Source organism: Enoplosus armatus, chromosome 7 (assembly GCF_043641665.1).
Source record: "Enoplosus armatus isolate fEnoArm2 chromosome 7, fEnoArm2.hap1, whole genome shotgun sequence".
In the NCBI taxonomy this organism is placed as follows: Eukaryota; Metazoa; Chordata; class Actinopteri; order Centrarchiformes; family Enoplosidae; genus Enoplosus; species Enoplosus armatus.
This window is the reverse complement of record NC_092186.1, coordinates 21,832,116-21,851,026: the sequence shown is the minus strand read 5'-3', so window position 1 is coordinate 21,851,026 and position 18,911 is coordinate 21,832,116. Positions and strand designations below refer to the sequence as shown.

General features: G+C 44.6%; 2 protein-coding genes across 2 annotated transcripts in view; both read left to right on the top strand.

The window, feature by feature from the left end:
* Positions 1-1,284: 1,284 nt before the first annotated feature.
* pgm1 (phosphoglucomutase 1) lies at positions 1,285-9,239 on the top strand. The gene is made up of 11 exons (XM_070908330.1): positions 1,285-1,565; positions 3,528-3,690; positions 3,769-3,912; positions 4,183-4,308; positions 4,590-4,780; positions 5,420-5,574; positions 5,705-5,820; positions 5,927-6,062; positions 6,523-6,706; positions 7,100-7,234; positions 8,532-9,239. The coding sequence occupies exons 1-11, from the start codon at positions 1,320-1,322 to the stop codon at positions 8,619-8,621; spliced, it is 1,686 nt and encodes a 561-aa protein (XP_070764431.1). The 5' UTR covers positions 1,285-1,319; the 3' UTR covers positions 8,622-9,239.
* Positions 9,240-16,464: 7,225 nt separating this feature from the next.
* The window catches only part of ror1 (receptor tyrosine kinase-like orphan receptor 1), a 112,249-nt gene continuing 109,802 nt past the window's right edge, over positions 16,465-18,911 (top strand). The window contains exon 1 of the mRNA XM_070909103.1: positions 16,465-16,570. Within this exon, the coding sequence (XP_070765204.1) occupies positions 16,465-16,570 (106 nt within the window). The remainder of the gene's footprint in view (positions 16,571-18,911) is intronic.

Below are 18,911 nucleotides of genomic sequence, written 5' to 3'. Positions count from 1 at the left end.
ACTTTTAATTCACTGTGGTTTCAGTTCCATGATTTTCTTCAAAATTCAAAAATGGAAATAACTGTTCAATAAAATGGATTTGCCAATAAATCAACAGTGGCATACAATAGCAATAGGGAATCAATCACCTGTCTATAACATATAGGTTTAACTAATGCTATAAATCAATAGAACTGAGAGTAAGTCGACTCCACGACCTCCACACACATACACACACACACTCCACTGTCGCCATGCCAGGTCTGACGTTAAACTTTGTTCTGTTTATGATGATCAAACACGCTGTGATGCAACGGGCAAACAGCAGTGGCCTCGAGTGGGCTATTTCACAATATTCGCCCTGCAAAATCTACCTTTTAGAGTGTCGTAATGCGACATCTTTCTCTCTGAGTACTTGTAAGGGTAACTTTGTGACCCTTCTGCGTATGGGACTTGACCCTCAGGGTACAAACATCTGCACAGGAATAAATAATTGAATAAATGTGAAGCTTCATAGATCCTTTATTAGGAAACAGCCATTTCTTTCACCTGCATTTCTATACGGAGGTTAAGACTACAATGTCACGTACCACGGGGAGATTGTAAGGGCCTCAATGCCTTGCTCAAGGGGACTTAAGCAGGGTGGCTGACACAAAGCTTGAAGTTGGGTTGTCTATTTTGGGGGCTGTTATTGTGCACCATCAGGGCTGCCACTCAGGACATTGTCCTGTCCTCTGTGTTTTTCTTTCTTTTTACTTTTTGTGAATTTGAAACCCGGGAGGATTTTCAGGTTTCAGTATTTCTCCCCAGAATTGTACTACTTACTGCTTTTAAACACCATGTTGGGAAATAAAATGTACAGGAAATATAATTGAACAGTTAATTGAATAAATAAAATGTTTTTTTGTCAGACCACCCTGTGTTTTTTTTTTCTGGGGGGGGGGGGTTAGGCCGCAGCACTGGCACCCCTGCTGCCCAGACTGACTAGTCTCGTATCAAATATAGACAAGAATCACTTTAAAAGCACTGTCTGGAGGGTTACAGGGGGACATTAGTATTTCTAAAATCCTGGTTACGGCCCTGTACCATCAGGTTATCGTACTGTAAAGTTGTTATTTATTTATTTACAATATCCAAGTATGGACATAAAACTACAACGTTCCTCTCAAACCTTCCTGCTGTTGAGTGTGGCTCCTCCATGCTCTCAACGTGCCCTTTAAACTGAGAAGGCGGGTCCATGAGGGGGGAGTTGTCCGGTGTGTACGTGCGGCTGCTCCGCTGCAGTCGCCTCCTGATCGGGCCACATTGCGGATCACACGGGTGCTCACTGGGGCTCGAAAATGGTGAAAATAACGAAAGTGAAGACCAAGCCGTACACGGACCAGAAGCCCGGGACGAGCGGTCTGAGGAAGAGGGTGACGGTGTTTCAACAGAACCAGCACTATGCGGAGAACTTCATCCAGAGCATTATCTCTGTCATCGAGCCTGCCGAGCGCCAGGCTGCCACCGTGGTGGTGGGAGGAGATGGGAGGTTTTTCATGAAAGACGCGATTCAGTTGATCGTTCAGATCGCTGCTGCCAACGGGGTCAGTAGGAGAAGGGAATATTGTCCACCTTTGCTGCTCCCCCTGAATATGTGTGACGTTAGCTTAGCTAGCTAAGTTAGCTGCCTGACAGACTCATTCTGAATGGCATGACAGCTAGCAAACTATCGTCAAGCTAGCTGTCAAGTAGTTTTGTCAACTTAAGTCTTCAGTACAGTTGCGACCTACACTGTTGCACACTGTGTGATAGTGTGTGGGCTAGTGTAGCTATTTAGTTAGCTACAGGTCGAGTGACTTCTTGCTAACAGTAACGAAGGGAACGTTACTAATAACATGTCATGTATTGTCAGCGCAAGATACCGCAGATACGTGGTCACAGGTGTGCTTAACATTAGCCCTATTCAAGGTCTTGCTATGGGTTCAAACGCACTCTATCTTTAGCTTTTAACAATTTAGCTAGCCGAGTGCTGCGCTGTTATAAAGTGAATATAAAGCTGGCCTTCAGTCGACTACAAGCTGAGTCTTGCGAGTCCCCCCCCCCGCCCCCTTTCCATGGCATGACAAGGAACACTGTCGGAGCAATGATGGCATTCCTGCCTCTACTTGTCATGCTTTGATATTGTCGTGCCTTCATTTCACTCAGATTGTGATGATTAAGAAAAGAACACATCAGCAGCAGTCAGTGGACCCTTCAAGTCAAGAGGACAGGTGCACTGTCTCCGATGCCAGCCTGACCGCGATGAACTTTGGGATGAAGTGCATGAAGGAGGCCACTTGGATGTCAAACCATTGCCTTTGACATTTAGCGCTACATGCTGACACTAGACGGTCTTTGCCTTTAGCGAAAGATATTGAATTTCAGTGCATTTCTTAAATTGTTATTCATGCACAATTATTCAAAATGAGCCATGGTTGAGTGTTGTGAAGAAAAAAAGGAAGCATTATAGCCTAACGTTGTGTTGTTTCATAATGAGCTGTGGCGAGATGCCACTGGCTGCCTTCACTGTGATGTTACTGAAACGACTGTAGGCAGGGGGGGGGGGGGGGGGGCGTGACGAGCAACGTGCAGCCAGTCACGTTGCCCTGCATATGTCTGTAGCATGGATGGGCACTGCACAGTCAAGTGCAGACATGAATAAATAGTAGGCATTTTGCAGTCCCATGCCCTCATCCCAACTGTAGTACACACAGTTGCAAGCATAAGGTAGTCTTATCACGTTTGGACAGGACATTATGGTTGCTGTCCGGACTCGATCTGTGACCTTGTCTCTTCTGACATGGCCACTCTGTCTCTTTTGTAGCGACTGCAAAGCAGCAGCGGTTGGTAAATGCAGGGTTCGTCAGTGATGCCACATGGTGGAAGTTGCAAGAAGATGTTTCTCCACAAGTGGTTGATGTTAGGTAATGACGCAGTGGAGAAACGTTGCCTCATTGCCAAAGGTGCACAGACAGAGGCACATCTGTTCATATGTTTATATATATATATGTGTATATATAGTCATATATACAAGATATATTTATTCTACTATTATGTAGCCTTTTTTGGAGATTTCTACCATGTGCATTAACCTTTAGTAGTTTTGCTGATTGGAAAGCAGTTTAACAATTCAGAAAAACACAAGATGGATTATAAGAATATGAAACGGTTGACATTCGAAGGAATGACATAATTATTGCAGGTGAACGTGAGATTGTTTCAGTATCTCAATCATAGCTTACACTCTGATTTACAGACTGTCACAGTGACTGCCACCGAGGTAATGATGATATGATATGCCTCGTGCTGTCGTCAATGATAAGACACACTCAAATTAAGGAATGGGACGGGAGAAAGAAGCGTCACTGACGGCAAGCAGAATGTGTAGAGCCTTAATCCGAATCAGTAAATCTCTGCATACTGTGCCCAAACATTTAGCCAGCATTTTCCTGTGCTTCAACTTGCTCTCTTCACCTGTGTGCGTATGCATGTGTGCATTAATCTGTGTGTCCCTGTCCCTCCTGCAGATTGGCCATCTGGTGATTGGTCAGAATGGCATCATGTCCACCCCAGCAGTCTCCTGTGTGATCCGCAAGATAAAGGCAGTTGGTGGCATTATCCTCACAGCCAGCCACAACCCCGGAGGCCCCAGTGGAGACTTTGGCATCAAGTACAACATCTCCAGCGGAGGTGAGTGGAGACTGCATGGTTTGCTGCAGTATATTTGCCATACATCGTTTTTAATCCGCTTTTTACTTTGTCCCCCAGGTCCTGCTCCAGAGGGCATCACAAACAAAATATATGAGATCAGCAAAGGTCTGCAAGAGTATCACATCTGCCCAGAGCTGAAAGTGGATCTGTCCAAAATCAGTAAACAGACCTTTGAAGTGGACACTTTCAAGCCCTTCACAGGTATAGTGGCACAGAGAGCAGAGTCCGGACCTCACCTGAGAGGGAAATAGTTTGACAGTTCATTCATTTCTTCGCTGTCAGCCTGCAACACGGTGGCAAACGTTGATTTGTCTCTTTAACAGACACCTTCTTCGCTGCTTTTAAACACGATCTGGTCATCAGTTGGTGACTCGTGACGTCCATCAAACATACATAAAGCCAGTGTGTGATGAACGTATCTTGACATCAGCTGCAGTCTTCATTATGGTGTTTCCTCTTTATTTGTCTCAGTGGAGATTGTGGACTCCGTGGAGGCCTATGCTGAGATGCTGAGGGGCATCTTTGACTTTGCTGCGCTGAAGGAGCTTCTCTCTGGACCCAATCACATTAACGTCCGCCTGGATGCTATGCACGGAGGTAGGAAACAGCACAGCACAACTTCAGACTTTTGTGAAAGGCAAAATAGATTGCAAAGACCTACAATTCAGATGGTGGAAACTGTAAACGGTAAACAATGTTGTACAGTATGTGTGCCAAATACTATATATTTAAAGCATTTACTATTATCTAGGCTAAGTGTCTTTCATCACGTTTTGGAGTATCACAGTACTAAGCAATATTGTAGAGGAGTGTTCACTCCCAGTACACTTTCAGCAAAGTGTATATGTCCCTTTTAAAGACTCTTATCTCTCATCCAGTGGTTGGTCCTTATGTGAAGAAAATAGTCTGCGAAGAGCTGGGTTCTCCTGCCAACTCGGCAGTCAACTGTATCCCCCAGGAGGACTTTGGGGGCCACCACCCTGACCCCAACTTGACCTACGCTGCCGACCTGGTCAACGCCATGAAAGGGGGAGAATATGACGTTGGGGCCGCCTTTGATGGCGATGGTGTAAGTCAGCTTTTTTATTTTTATTTTTTTTCTGGGAAGATGATTTTACAGCTGTTGAATCAGACACTACTGGGGAGAGGTGAGAGCAGAGTTGTGAAGTCCTTGAACTGGATTTGAATCTATGATGTCAGCTCACATAAAATGAATTTAATAAACTCTGCTCTATTAAGTTTTTAAATGGAAGTTTTTCTTTTTAATGACGAGTCGGAGTCAGTTACCAAAATAATGGGCCAGGGTCCTGGGGTGAGACTGAATTGAACTCATTTTGACTTTGGCACGGCATTTAATGAGGACAGTGAATGTTTTTAGTTAGCTGTTTTTCTCTAGCTTTCCCCCTGACACTTTTCTCATGTTTCGTGAAAAGAACAGACCAAAGTTTAATATATAACAGGATTGGTGAAATCATTAAGCCATCAATTTGTCATCCTCCTACTACCTTCAAAACTCATAATGACATAATAATAAATAATATATTTTAGTTTTTCAGTCAGGTGTAAAACATCATCCATACAGACTCTCCTGTTGCCAATTGACTACCATTTACAACAGCTCGGGAAACGAATTCATAAAAGTCACAAATCCTGTGTGCTACTTGTGACTGTTGACCCCTGTTTGCGGCACTTGTGTCCCTATCTACAGGACCGTAACATGGTGCTGGGTAAACACGGCTTTTTCGTGAACCCCTCAGACTCAGTGGCTGTCATCGCTGCAAACATTACAAGCATCCCTTACTTCCAGAAGACTGGTGTCAAAGGACTGGCCCGCAGTATGCCCACCAGTGGAGCCCTGGACAAGTAAAAACCACACAACTCATAGCTAATCTAGACTTTTCCTTCCTGGGTAAACTGAAAAGGTGCTGAAATCCCATCAGTTACAGATCAACTTTTTCTTATGCGGTTTATTGTGTGTGTCAATCTGTTCCAGTGTGGCTAAAGCTCTGCAGATGCAGCTATACGAGACTCCAACTGGCTGGAAGTTCTTTGGGAATCTGATGGATGCCGGCAAACTTTCACTGTGCGGAGAAGAGAGCTTCGGCACAGGTGAGTGAATGTCATCACGTTTATGTGGCCAGAACTCCAGTAAATGAAAACAGCGCCTCTCAATCAATCACTCATCCCCTCTTTTCTCCCTCTGCTAACCAACCAGGCTCAGATCATATCCGCGAGAAGGACGGCTTGTGGGCGGTGCTTGCATGGTTGTCAATCTTAGCCACCAGGAAACAGAGCGTGGAAGAGATCATGAAGGATCACTGGCAGAAGTTTGGCAGGAACTTCTTCACCAGGTCAGGCATGATCCCTGTGGAGTGGTTTATGAAATGTGAGCTTGAGTCCCAAAAGAGGAGTATTGTAGGTTGCCAGTGGTAAGAATGTTTTTTCAATTTTGTCATTGTTGGTGCCAGGACTGTGTTGTAAGAGAGTTGTAGGGACACCAGGCTGAGGCAGGATGTCTGTTGCTCAAATGGTACTTTGGCACCTTTTAGTGGTAAATAAGAGAACTGCAGCACATGCAACCCCAGAGACAGTCATTTTATAAAGCTGCCTTAAGACTTAAGTTTCAGGTTTTTCTGTGATTATTGTGACCAAATCAACACTTTTTTCCCAACTTTTCAAACAGGGAAAATCTTAAAAAAGTAATAACAAAGCCATCACTCCTAACCCTTCAAATCAAAGTCAAAGTGTCTGATGCCAGTTAGACACCAGATTATATTTTTGCATCAAACAAGTCCATCTCATCACATCCAGGTACGACTATGAGGAGGTGGACTCAGATGCTGCCAACAAGATGGTCAAGGATCTGGAGACGGCAATGTTCGACCCGTCCTTCATAGGAAAGAAGTTCTCATCCGGTGATAAGACTTATGAGGTGGCTGTCTCTGACAACTTTGCCTACACAGACCCCGTGGACGGAAGTGTGTCCAAAAACCAGGTGAGGGACTGCAAGGTAGAACCCATTAAAAATGTGCTCTGTATTCTGTCAGTGTTCCATCTCTCATCGGTAGTCCAGTACTTTTTTATTTTGTGCTTAAGCTCATATTTGAGGGACGTTTGTTCTGTTCACTTTCATTTCAGCTCATGGTGAATGTATCTAATCCATAGAAGTGAACTAATTATGTCTGTTAAACCTTAATATTTTGAAGCGATCCCACCGTGTTTAAAATGGTTCATTAATAAATGCATAATGAAGTCATATAGAAGAGATTATGTCCAGTGAATAAGTGTGTTATTGCACCTCATACATTCTACCTCCACATGTTTTCCAGTTACTGTATGTTCTCATTTATCATAATCTCTTCCTTGTCTTTCTCTCTCACTCTCTCAGGGCCTCCGGATCATCTTCTCTGATGGATCTAGGATTATTTTCCGTCTCAGCGGTACGGGCAGCGCGGGAGCAACCATCAGGCTCTACATAGACAGCTATGAGAAGGACCCCCAGAAGATTTACCAGGACCCCCAGGTCAGTACATTGAGGAGTAATTCCAGCCAGCTAGATCCAGTGAGAGATAGGAAGATGAACATTCCTGGAACCAGCACCAGTGAATATTTTCCCCAGGGGGTATTTGCCTCGAAACCCTTCAGGCTGGCCTGGCTGACCTGTAACCTGCAGGAACAGCCAGTTCGCACCGGGTGGAGCTCCCCAAAAGCTTGTATTCAACATGGGAGATGATGGAGATGTTTGGCCAAGTCTTGAGTTATGGCAGCTTATCAGGGCCAGTCTGAAGAGAGGGAAATGTAGCACATGGGAAAAATAAAGAGTGTGAGTTCCAACTAGACACTTCATAAAGTCGTTTTGACTGGTGTGGACAGCGAGGTGATGTAAAACAAGAAAGTGAGACAAGACCAAAAAAAACAGTTCCGCTCAAGCCCTTTATCTTCTTCAGTGCTTGCGCACCATGAACGAACAGATAAGCAGAAACATATTACTTCAGAATCTTAACCTCACAGATAAATGACCAGTGGGTTAATGGGTCAGTTGGCTGACTTTGGGTAGGTTTGATTTACACACCAAGAGCGTAAAGATAAGCAGGTTTTGAAGGAAAGCACAGCAAACATTTCACATTTCTGCCAATCAGACTATTCTGCCTTGGTGTGTGGAAAACGGTCATTATATTGTGTAAAGTCTTGTCGCGTGAACCTTCTTAAAGTTGAGAATAACTCTCAGAAAATGTTATTCAGTTGGACCAGGATAGTTGACATATTTTAAACTGTGTAGTCGCGTGACCAGCTTAAATGGAATAGTTTGACACTTTGGGAAGTACACGTATTTGCTCTCTTGCCAAGAGTTACGCAAGAAGATACCACTCTCATTTCGGTAAGTTAAATATGAAGCTACCGTCAGATTAGCTTAGCTTAGCATAAAGAGTGGAAGCAGGTAAACGGCTAGCCCAGCTCTGTTTGCCTACCAGCACCTCCAAAGCTCACTAATTAACAGGTTTGTTTCTTCTTCTTGTACGGATGAAACAAAAACAAGATATAAAGTGTTAATCAGTGAGCTTACGATGTGTTGATCGGTGGATTTTGTCATCTTTCATCATCTTTCGGAGAATAGCTCTTCCCCCTGGTTTCCAGTCTTTGTGCTAAACTAAGCTAACCTGCATACAGACATGAGAGTGGTATCGACCTTTTCATCTAACTGTCAGCAAAGAAGTGAATAAGTAACTATTCCTGTAATAGTGGAGTGAAGAGGGTTTTTTAGTTTGTATTAGCACAGCATGCCGTGTACAGGACGTCATGTGTTCTGTGTGTTTGTGCAGGTGATGCTGGCCCCGCTGGTTGACATCGCCCTGAAGGTCTCACAGCTCCACGAGAAGACTGGGCGCTCTGGCCCCACTGTGATCACATGATTCCTCTGCCACACTGTCTCCGCTCACCCTCAGCAACAGGATACCTCCGCTCTCTCGGGGTGGGGGTGGGGGGGTGACACTGCCCTTGAATGCTGTCTTGGCTTCACTTCCTGGCCCTCTTAGAAACAGAGCTAAAAAAGAAAATACATGAGGAGCTCTTGATTTATCTTAACCTGCCATCTTTTAGTGTTAGACGAGAGTGAGCGTTAATATGCTGTTTTCTTAAAACAATGGAGAAAATCAGCCTGACCTAAAGGATTGTCACATGTTCAGACAATATGGAGTGGCATATTTTATTAATGTGAAAACAACATTTACAGAAAAATGTAAATGGAGTGTGCCTCATGTCATTTCTGGAATCGTGGTTAACCATGTTATTGTCCAGATCTGTTTGTTAACGATAGCATTAAACGGATGAAACCGCAAATCAGCAATTTGGGGGCAACCTCACCCCTCTCCCTCCACTTTTCCCTCACTGACCTGGTGCCTTCACCTCCCTCTGTTCTCCAAAACCACCAAAATAGCCTCTCAACCTGAACCTGAACCTGAACCACGAACAACCGCTACAGCCTTGAGAACCATCACATCTACCATGAATAAAATAACCTTACATAAAAAGATTTTAAAAATGATCTTTTCATTTTTGGTTACACAATATTTAATGCATTGGATTCATATGCAGATGTCTGCCATAGGCACACAAACACGTAATACCACCGAGTATTTATACATACTGTTCTTTTCCTTCAAGAAACCAGCTGGTGCTCGACTAAGTGTTTGGGCCAGCTGTAATTTCCTTAGGAGGCCTGGGTTTAGAAAAGTGAGCACTCACCAGAGAGACTGAAACAAGAGTGTGTGGGGTGGTATTAATGATCGCTCCTTTTCGGCCGGGAAATTGTTCTAGATAAATGCAAAGATCCTGTCCTGCGGCGAGTGAGCCAAGTCGTAGGACAAGCCTCCAGCAGAATAAAGTGCTTCGGAAAAAAAAGGATGCCTCTCCGAAGACATTCCTGAGGCAAGCAGAGAAGCATAAACTGATGAATCCTCTCCCTCCCTCGCAAGTCATCTTGTGTAATGAGATAGTCACTGTAATCCTGATTAACGATTAGAGTTATAAAGTGTCAGGGGGTCGGGGGATCCCACAGGCTACATCTATCTAAGACAAACAGACAAGAGCTGAGACAGATTAAAAAAATGTTTTAATGCTTTGAAATGTAGTTTTTCACGCGATTGAATGATGTTTGAAGCAGCTATGCGCTATTTGAGACTCTACAGGTGCTGGATTGGTGTCAACATTTTTCCTCGTACAGCTACCATATCTGGACGTGAATTGGCTACAATTTAGTTAATAGGAGTGAGGGTGGCAGATCGGGTGCACCCACGCACAGCACAAGGAACACGAAGGGGAAATTGGCCTCAATCGCAGATCGCACATTTTCCGCCAGTTTCTGTCATGTGTGTCAACGTCACTCATACTGACCAAAACTATCAGAGCTCTACCTGCTTGCACTAACCCCCCCCCCCCCCCCCAAGAAAAAAAACACATGGGAAATAGAACAAATTCCTGAGCTGGAACTAATTGACCATTCAAGTTGTATTTCCTCGCAGATATTTGAAAACGTTTGGTGTGCGACGAGGTTACATCACTGCTATTTTACATTTCCTGTAATTTCACTGACACAAGCCTTGAGACGCACTTTTCAAATGTCGACTGTTCGGATCTAAATCTGAATACGTTTCAAATCGTTTTTCTGTGTTTACATTCAGATTGAGGATAGGGCTTCAACGGTACAGTTTGTGGCGTTTGGGACGTGTAACTGCCCTAAACAGTTCCTCTCTATTCCCTTAGGAGTCACAATAACAGGGTGGAAACTTTTTCATGCTGCATTGTTCAGACCCTGTCAGGCTGACATGCAATATATAATGTGTTCCTCTTGTTTGGCTCCTAATGGCTCGCAGGCTGTATTTGGATTGGCTGTCATTACATCAGGTAATCACAATAAGGCTTACATTAAGCTGGCCTGGTCCACAGCTATTAGATGTCCAAATGGCTTTCTCTGGAGCTGGCATGGAGCCTTGTGTTTTTAGAGTGGCCTGCTCATTGCACTCCTGCGAGAAGAGGGCAGCGCGGCGGACAAAGACATCATTCTCAAAGTCCTCAAATGGGCGCTGAGGAAAGCATGGGCTGTGGCCCTGCGTCAGGTTTTACTCCTCTGGTCCTTGAGGTTCGTTCTGGTAGTCTTTTCCTCCACTTATGCAGATTTCTTTTTTCTGTGTCAAGTGATACAGTATTAGAATTAGGAAAAGTGAAGCTTCCATAAAACCTGACTACATTAAATCATTTTGTCCTGGTCTGTCTCTTCCAAAACTAATAATTTAATTCCCGTTTAATGTCATCACCCGAGAACTCTAACGGCCATTATTTTTTATGTTGTCTTCAGGATGCTACCAATGAGGATATATGTTAGTAGCATTACAAAATTGTTCTCCAGGAAGTTATGAAGGTTGTCACGGTCGAAATAACCTTCTCGTGGGCCCAGAGGCATAAATTAGCTGCTGGGGCTCCCACACAGTAATCCTGCTGGACTGGAGTAGTATATGGCTCCAAGTCTGCTGTGTGGTGATCTGATTAAACACAAATTTATGCAGGATTATGTACCGTGTAAGCACGGCAGCTCTCCGTAACAGCTACCGGTAAGACAACAAACAGGCTAACCACCCAAAAACTCAAGAGTAAAGGGGGCTATTACAGTATAGCAGTGTAATGGTTGATAAACTACCCCCTGCCTAACACAGAGTGGGCACTTGCATAGTAACAATTAAAATCAATTAAAATAGTCCATCCCATGTATGAAGTGCTGTATCAGAATGTGTTGATACTTGCCTGTACATACATTCATCATGTGAAGGTCCACTTCACCACTTTTTGTGATTCCAAAATGTCCATTTCTTTCCTGCTGGGCATGTGAGTAACTAAGTGAAGTAGTTACTTACTTTCAAAGTAAATTTGAAATTCTATTCACTATACCAGCAAAATGCCACTAAATTTAAAATCACACAGACGTTTTTGGACTTTCCATGTGTGGTAAACATGAGTGGTGTTTAGCCAAAGCTAGAAAATGGGGAACTGAAACTAACTCTAAAACAAGATATCACCTCTAGCTCGCCCACTGGATGCGAACAAGCTTTGACAGGGTGTGTGAGGTTAACAAAGTCTCAGACAATCCCAGAAAGCCTGACATTAACAGATGTAGAGGCTCCACATGAGTCATCGCAATCTTAACACTCTCAATTTTCTGGGTCTGGAGCCGAAGTGTACAGGATGATGTGTGAGGCCATAAAAAGTGGTTCAGCAACGGGACGAGATGACTTGGAACATTTCTAACCGCACAGTTGAGCCGAGCAGCATGGAGCAGAGGCTGGCTTGTGTCTACAGCCGCTCTCATCCATTTTTCGTTTGGCATTTAGTCAATAAGAAGACAAATACTCCACACTTCTATGGCCAATTGTCCTCCGAAGTGTGTGTTTGATGGAGGGACTGTATTTGGACCTTTTCGAAGATTTGAGATGAAAGAGAAGTTGGATGTTGAGGCTTTATGCTGTACCAGAAATACTTGACATGTTAAAATCCATTGCATGCTGTAGACAGGCAGCAGTGCAACGTGTTTTCGTCCTCTCTCAGCCTGACTTAACCTTAAAACAAAAAAGCTGTTCTCTCATCACCTTATTTATTCCCATTCCATGTGTGCTGCACTAAAAAGACAAACAAAAGGAGGAAAATGTAGTACACAATCAAACCCAGTAACGTATTGTGTGTTTCATGTGTTCAACTGCAAGCAATTATTCTGCTGCCTGGAAGTTCACATATTTGGAGGCCGTGAACAGGAGAATGCAAAGCATATACATTTACCTATTTCCTTGATCATTCTAAATGAAATGGAATGCGTTTGCAGGGTTCACTGTCTGCTCTGTAAAACTGTATCTGTAACACGAGTGTTGCCTGCTCGCAGGGAAGATTTCCCATTGCTTTAAAGCAGGGTGACCACAGTATTGGCCTGGAAAGGTTCCCGCCATCCTGCATTTGTTGTATATTAGAACTGACTACAGTATGTTTCTAAATACACCTCATGGGGATAGAGTATTTGAGGAGTAAGCCCATGAAAATGCAACATGTAGCACAGAGTTAAACCCTGGTTTTGACGGGGATGGAGGTTGGACAGGCGTGGGTGGGGGGTTGGGGGTGCAAAGGATGCTGTGGGGCCGATATTGTCTGTCAGCCATTTAATGATGTCTGAACTGGGACGGAAACTGTCTTGAGTTATCCGCTGATTGAAGAATGTGCAAAATGCTAGCACATTCTCAGATGAATGCAAGGGAAATCAGATGGAAGCACAAATTACTAGAGTCATCTGAGGATGTAAAGGCAAAGAGGGGAGAAACATAAAAAGTACTGAGAAGATGTGGCAGATATCTTTTGAAAGGCCATCAACACCCCCATCCTCTCGTTCTCTTTTATTGACTCAGACATCATTGCCAACTTTGTAACAAAGGGCCTCCCTGTCCATGTGCCGTGGCCGCCGGAGAAAGCCTCCGGGATCTGCTCTTCAAAGGGACCTTCAGAACCCTAATCCACTCCACCATGAAAGTTAGATGACTTTCACCACGCATGGTTGCAATTTTAATAATCATATCCTACTTTAGGCAAAATGAAGTCGATAGACATCAAGGAGGAAAAATAGGCCAATGTCAGAAATAATCTCGCTACTTGATCGGCCCAGCGGTGAGGTCTTCGCCCTGCGAAACCCCTTCCAGTTCTCTGAGGGTCCTTATTACAGAGAAAACCACCTAAACACAGCTTCGGTTCAGTTTATTTGGCTGCTTAAACAGCAAATTGAAAAGGGCGCTTCAGTGAGAAACCCAGCTGACATATGATGTGCATCGCCTCACACGTTTCTCCAAACTGTAATCAGTCATGCCCAATTTCATTTGGTTTGACAGTTATTTAGAGTTGTTTTGTTTGAATGTGCTCTGCGCGTGATATCACTGGCGCACAAAAGCCCTTTGTTGTGTTGATTGAAATGTTATGTGAAATCACACACACATGTCATGTCTGCACATGCATTCTCACAGACTTCTGGTGTGCCTCTTTTCCTCTGCGGTCCAAGAGAAGCTCAGATCCACCAGAAATAGACACTCAAACCACTTACAGTCCTCGAAGTTGCAGACTGCAGTTTTTAAGAAGTTAAGAGCTAAGAGTGCGCATACTTCAGTGCTGGGCCCATTTCGCTTACAATTCAATGAAATCAAGAGGAAGTGTGTTCTTAGAAATGACACTTTTCCAAAATCACAACCTCTGGTCCAACCTATTAAACTGAGGCTGAACGCTCAATCATCATTAGCAAATGAACTGCAGTCTCTGTTTACATGTTGAATAGCTTGAATTGACCGCAGCCCTGGTTTTGATCAGAGCTTTGGCAGCTATGGCAACCTGCTGCTTTGTATCCCTCAACCCTCATAATCACCATATTCTTAATTTCCCCAACCACTCAAGTGACGGTGGACCAGGGACACTGCAAAGATGTGTTGACGTACAGTATACAGTAATATAGGAATTCTTGACTCCAACACAGAAGACCCCCCCCCCCCACAACACTCACTCAGACACACCCTTATGCAATCACGTGGTCTGCAGGAAGCTTGTGCAGTGTTATCTCTAAGTTCTGGTTAGCAGCATCTCTCCTGGGATGGCTCTTAGTACGCAGGGAGATGACAGGAGGGAAAGGAAGGTTTTGATTATGAGTCCTTAGGAGGCAGCCATAGACCATGTCCTGGACCCCTGGGACTGACAAGGAGCAGGAATATCAGAGGTGAAGCCCTGACACTCGTGAGCAGCCCACTACACCCTCTCTCAGATCTTCAATCGAAAAACAATCCAGTCTAAAGCATTATTCATACATGCAATTCCTGTACTCAGTTAAATCAAAACATACTCCAGAGAGGATGATATTTCCCTCTAATGAGATGGCGTAGGTCGCAATATGGGAGAACCGGAGATGCTAAATTGCTACCATTCTTTTCCTGCCCCAAAAATGCCGGTATTAGTCTTTCAAAGTGCTCTGCGCGTGCAGACACACATGCAGAGACAAAGTATGTGTCAAAATCCAGAAGTGAGTCGAGTAAAACGAAACAAGGTGTGGAGTTATAGAGGAAAAGGTGAGCTGGGTTAATAATGCTGTAAGGCTCTGGAATTAATAATTGTATAAACGTGTGTGTATGTAGTGTGTGTGTGTGTGTGTGTGTGTGTGTGTGTGTGTGTCGCTGTAGTTAACATGTATGCAGGCATGATTGTTCACGCCACCTTATTCCCTTCTCTCTGGACCCCCTCTTTCCTTCATTCGTCTGTCTTTGTCTTCGCACATGTAATGCTTGGGTGGAAATCCTGCGCAAGTTCACTGAGTTAAACATTTGGACATGGTTTTAATACGGAGGGCAATTCATCTAGCTGTTATAAAAAAAAGGTAGATCCACTTGCTAAAGTCACCCCCACATGTGATCATCTAATCAGCTCCAGATGGATCGTCATCAGATAATCCCGAGAGATGAGTTCAGCTCCGTCAGCCGCTGTTTATTCATTCACATCACTTCGGCCTGCGCTTCAGACAAACGAGAACGCATGCCGTTGACGAGCTTGGGTCAAGCTGTCACAGGTAGCAGTACAGTAGCACAACCCAATGGCACTGCTCAGCAAGGCAGGCACTGAACTGAGCGGCAAAAGGCGCAGCGACACACCTTTCAAGAAAGTAGCGCTTTTGTAGCAAATGATGTAGTGGGTGCTGTACAGTAATTGCAGAAAAGCTAAACCCCCGTATGGGGATATTCTCAGAAATATCACGAGTGCCATAATTAAGGCCACGCTGAATTCACTGTTCACGTTCCCTGAATTCCTTGTTGGTATACTTTTTCATTAGAGAATATTTTCCTCCTCGTAAATACTGGGCCTTGCAGGTCATGTGTACCAGAGGCAGCTCGAGCAAAGAGGCTGCTTAGTGCCTCTCAGCCTGCAAGTGGACTGAGAGGCTTTCTTTGGGTTACTTCATTCATTTGTGGTCATAATTCCAGGTTTGGGAGTGCAATGGGGGCTGCACATCCCCTTTTTTTTGCTCTCTATCAGGTTTTTTTGTTGTTGTCTCTGAGTCATTGTTTTTGTCATAATTTGTAGTTGATCATTGCTGTGAATAGTTGCACTTTTAACCAAAAAGAAAGAGACTGGAAGTTCAGTCATGACCTTAAACAGTCCAGGCCATAATGTCCATTTACTAGCTGTTCTGGAGCTTTCAAGTTCCTCACACGACCTTCCTCAGTAAACAGAAAAAGGCTCCTGAGGTGTGGGGGGCCCCCGTGCGTTTCTCGCCCTCTGGCAGTTTCCTGGAGTGAACACAGGGTGGCGACACTTGGCTAATGAGAGCCATGTGGCTCCTGTGGGCACAAGTCTCCCCGGTGAAGTTTGTGGGAAGGATTGCGCTCAGTTGGAGAGAGAGAGAGAGAGAGAGAGAGAGAGAGAGGGAAAGTGAGCTGGGCTCCAGCGAGGAGGGAAGAGACAGAGACCAGGAGAGACGGAGACAACCTTCTTCCAGACCCGCACACTTTCTTCACGGGAGGGTTTGGGTGCGCGCTGAGAGAGCTGCGGAAAACAGCGCACGCGTCATCAAGTCACTGCACTTTGAGTCGTTCATTTTTATTTATTTATTTATTTATTTTTGTTGTTGTTGGAGGGGCTCGAAATTATAATTTTGAGTGTAGCGGATGTGAAAAGCGGGCTACGGTTTAACACAGAGCCGGAGGAATGTATCCAACTCGGGCGGCGGCGAGCCAGCGTCTCCGGAGATGTCCACCCTGCGCTCTCTGGATCGCCCTGCTCCTCCAAAGCGTCCTGGACCTGAGCGCGTCCGGTGAGTCCCGACACTTTGTCTTTCCCTCCCGCCTTTAACCCCCGCTGTCTCCGCTGGCCAGCACGCGTCAATTCAACGGTTTAATCCGTCAACCTTGACGCACAGCCACTGTCGGGACTTGGAGACGTGTGGGTTTAAAGCCAGTTAAAAGTCGTCCATCATTGGGTTCATACATGCCAGCGCGTTTTTTTAAGACCACTCTTTATTTGTTTTTCGATCCTGAAATCAAATGTTAACAAACTCTTGTTCCGTCCACACAAAGCCGAGCTGTTTGCCGTCATTCAGCCTTCCCCACTCATGCAAATGATCTTTGGATTGTAGATTATCGTCCTATTGTCATTCTGAAGCCTCTGCACGGGGCAAGACTTGACTCCATTGGCAGACAATGGGGGGATGGGGTGGGGTGGGAGGGGGGGGCTCTTAACTAGTCAGCTGGATAGCTATTGTGCTCCCACCCCCTCAATAATTTCAGTCAGTTTAAAGATAAGATATGCATGAAGTCTTAATTAAAAGGCAAACAGTTGTTAAGCATTCAGGCCTGACGGACGGGAGGAGGGCAGTAAGATGAGGACACAGGGACTACTTTTGGAAAAACAGGCCAGCCTGTGACCTCCAGGAAACAATACTGCAATTTGTCCTAACTGCCTTCACAAACACACACAACACCGGTTTATGGTTAAAAGTTGTAGTTTTTTTTTTTTTTCTTTTGCTCACATGTCCACTGCCTTTTCCTGTACGTGGCTGAGTGTGTGGTATTAACATCTTAAAGAAAGGACGGCCTGATGGTGTATGTAACTGGCTTTTGGTTGACTAATATAAGTATGATTGAATTCAGTCTCAATTCAATTTGAATTGTTTATGAAGCCGCTTGTGGAAAGCGTTTTTAATTTTTTTCCCCCCCTGCTCTCTGGCCCTCGAGAGTATAGTAGGTATAAAACAATCCTCCCCTCTTAGATGGGTAGTGATGAAGTATCTCCGGAAGGTTTTTGGGGTTTTGTTTGGATTATCTCTGTCCTCCTTAAATGCTTTTGGCTGTTATTTACAATGGAGGTGGACAGTATATGCTGCACTGAGCGTAAAGCTTTCTGCTATGGCCCTTCTCTTGCCATCCCCGTCTTCTCTATATCTCTCTGCTCTTAGGCAGGGAGGAATGTTAATCCACATTACTTATCTGGATGAGTTAGCTATAACTTCTTCAAATGGAGTTTCATGATCGAATATGGAGTGGGGGAAAGCCAAGCCCCTGCTTCTGCAGCTACTTCATATCTGGAAATAGACCAGTGGAAATGTGTTTTTTCCCCATGTTAGCTGCACAGTTTAGATGCAAAACCTACCCTGCAAATTACATTTTATATGCTAATACTGTTATTCATGAAGCAAAACTGATTCGCTTTAGCACTCCTTCCCACTGCTGGACACCAGAAAACTTCTGAAAAGCTTGAACTGTAAATGATTTTGATACTGGCTTCTTCCTGTACATGCCAATAATCGTAGCTTCCCTGCAGCCTTAGCGGTTATGGACCAAAACATGACGGACGTTAAGATGCTTTGTTCATCCACAAACTTGACCTCCTGTTCACCGCCAATGAAGCAGCTCCAGGATGTGTTTGTAGATGATATCACTGGGAGTCTTGCCTTTCCTCTGGCTCGCCGTAATGGGACTGTTCAGAGGGTGAACAACAGTGTGGCTCAGCTGTAATCAAATGTGAAGAGAAGAGTTGCAGTGCCCTGTGATCTGTGGCCAGTGGATATAATGCGGCTGCACTGTGGAAGCAACTGAGCAAACGGTACAAGAAAGAAAGTGGAAGGCGCGGCTGTCTGTCAGCTTTACTGCTCAGTCTGCGAGCTTCCAGTCAGAGGTCAGAGGTCACTGGTCTGTTGCTGTGGTTCAAATGCCAACATTTCCAGGAACAATTGGGGCTTCCCCTGGAAGGGGATTTCTGTTTACATAAATGCATGCATGGTTTATGTATTTTAAGGACCTGTACATTCTGTGATTAATTGGCTCATTTACATGCTCACAAAATCCTGATTAATGTAAGCGATCAGGTCACGGCAGGAAATTGGATAATGGGTTCGTACCATGCACTTTTGTCAGCCCTCAGATTCTTCCCTCCCCTTGTCAAAAACGGCGTAGGCATCACTACCAGCTAAGCTAAGCTAAGCTAAACAAGGATGGAATCGTGTTGAACAGATCACAAGATTCAATGCTTATAGGCATTGCTTCACTTGCAAATCACAACAGCCTTCTTCATGTGTTTTCGCACAAAAACCCACACAAAGGTTGACATGGCCTAGCCCCACCCCCCCCCTCCCCTGCAGGAATCTAGCTGTGCAAATT

Coding starts and splice junctions, on each gene's coding strand:
- pgm1 (XM_070908330.1), top strand. CDS start 1,320: ATGGTGAAAATAACGAAAGTGAAGACCAAGCCGTACACGGACCAGAAG. Junction 5,575..5,704: donor ACCAGTGGAGCCCTGGACAA/GTAAAAACCACA, acceptor AATCTGTTCCAG/TGTGGCTAAAGCTCTGCAGA. Junction 5,821..5,926: donor AGAAGAGAGCTTCGGCACAG/GTGAGTGAATGT, acceptor CTAACCAACCAG/GCTCAGATCATATCCGCGAG.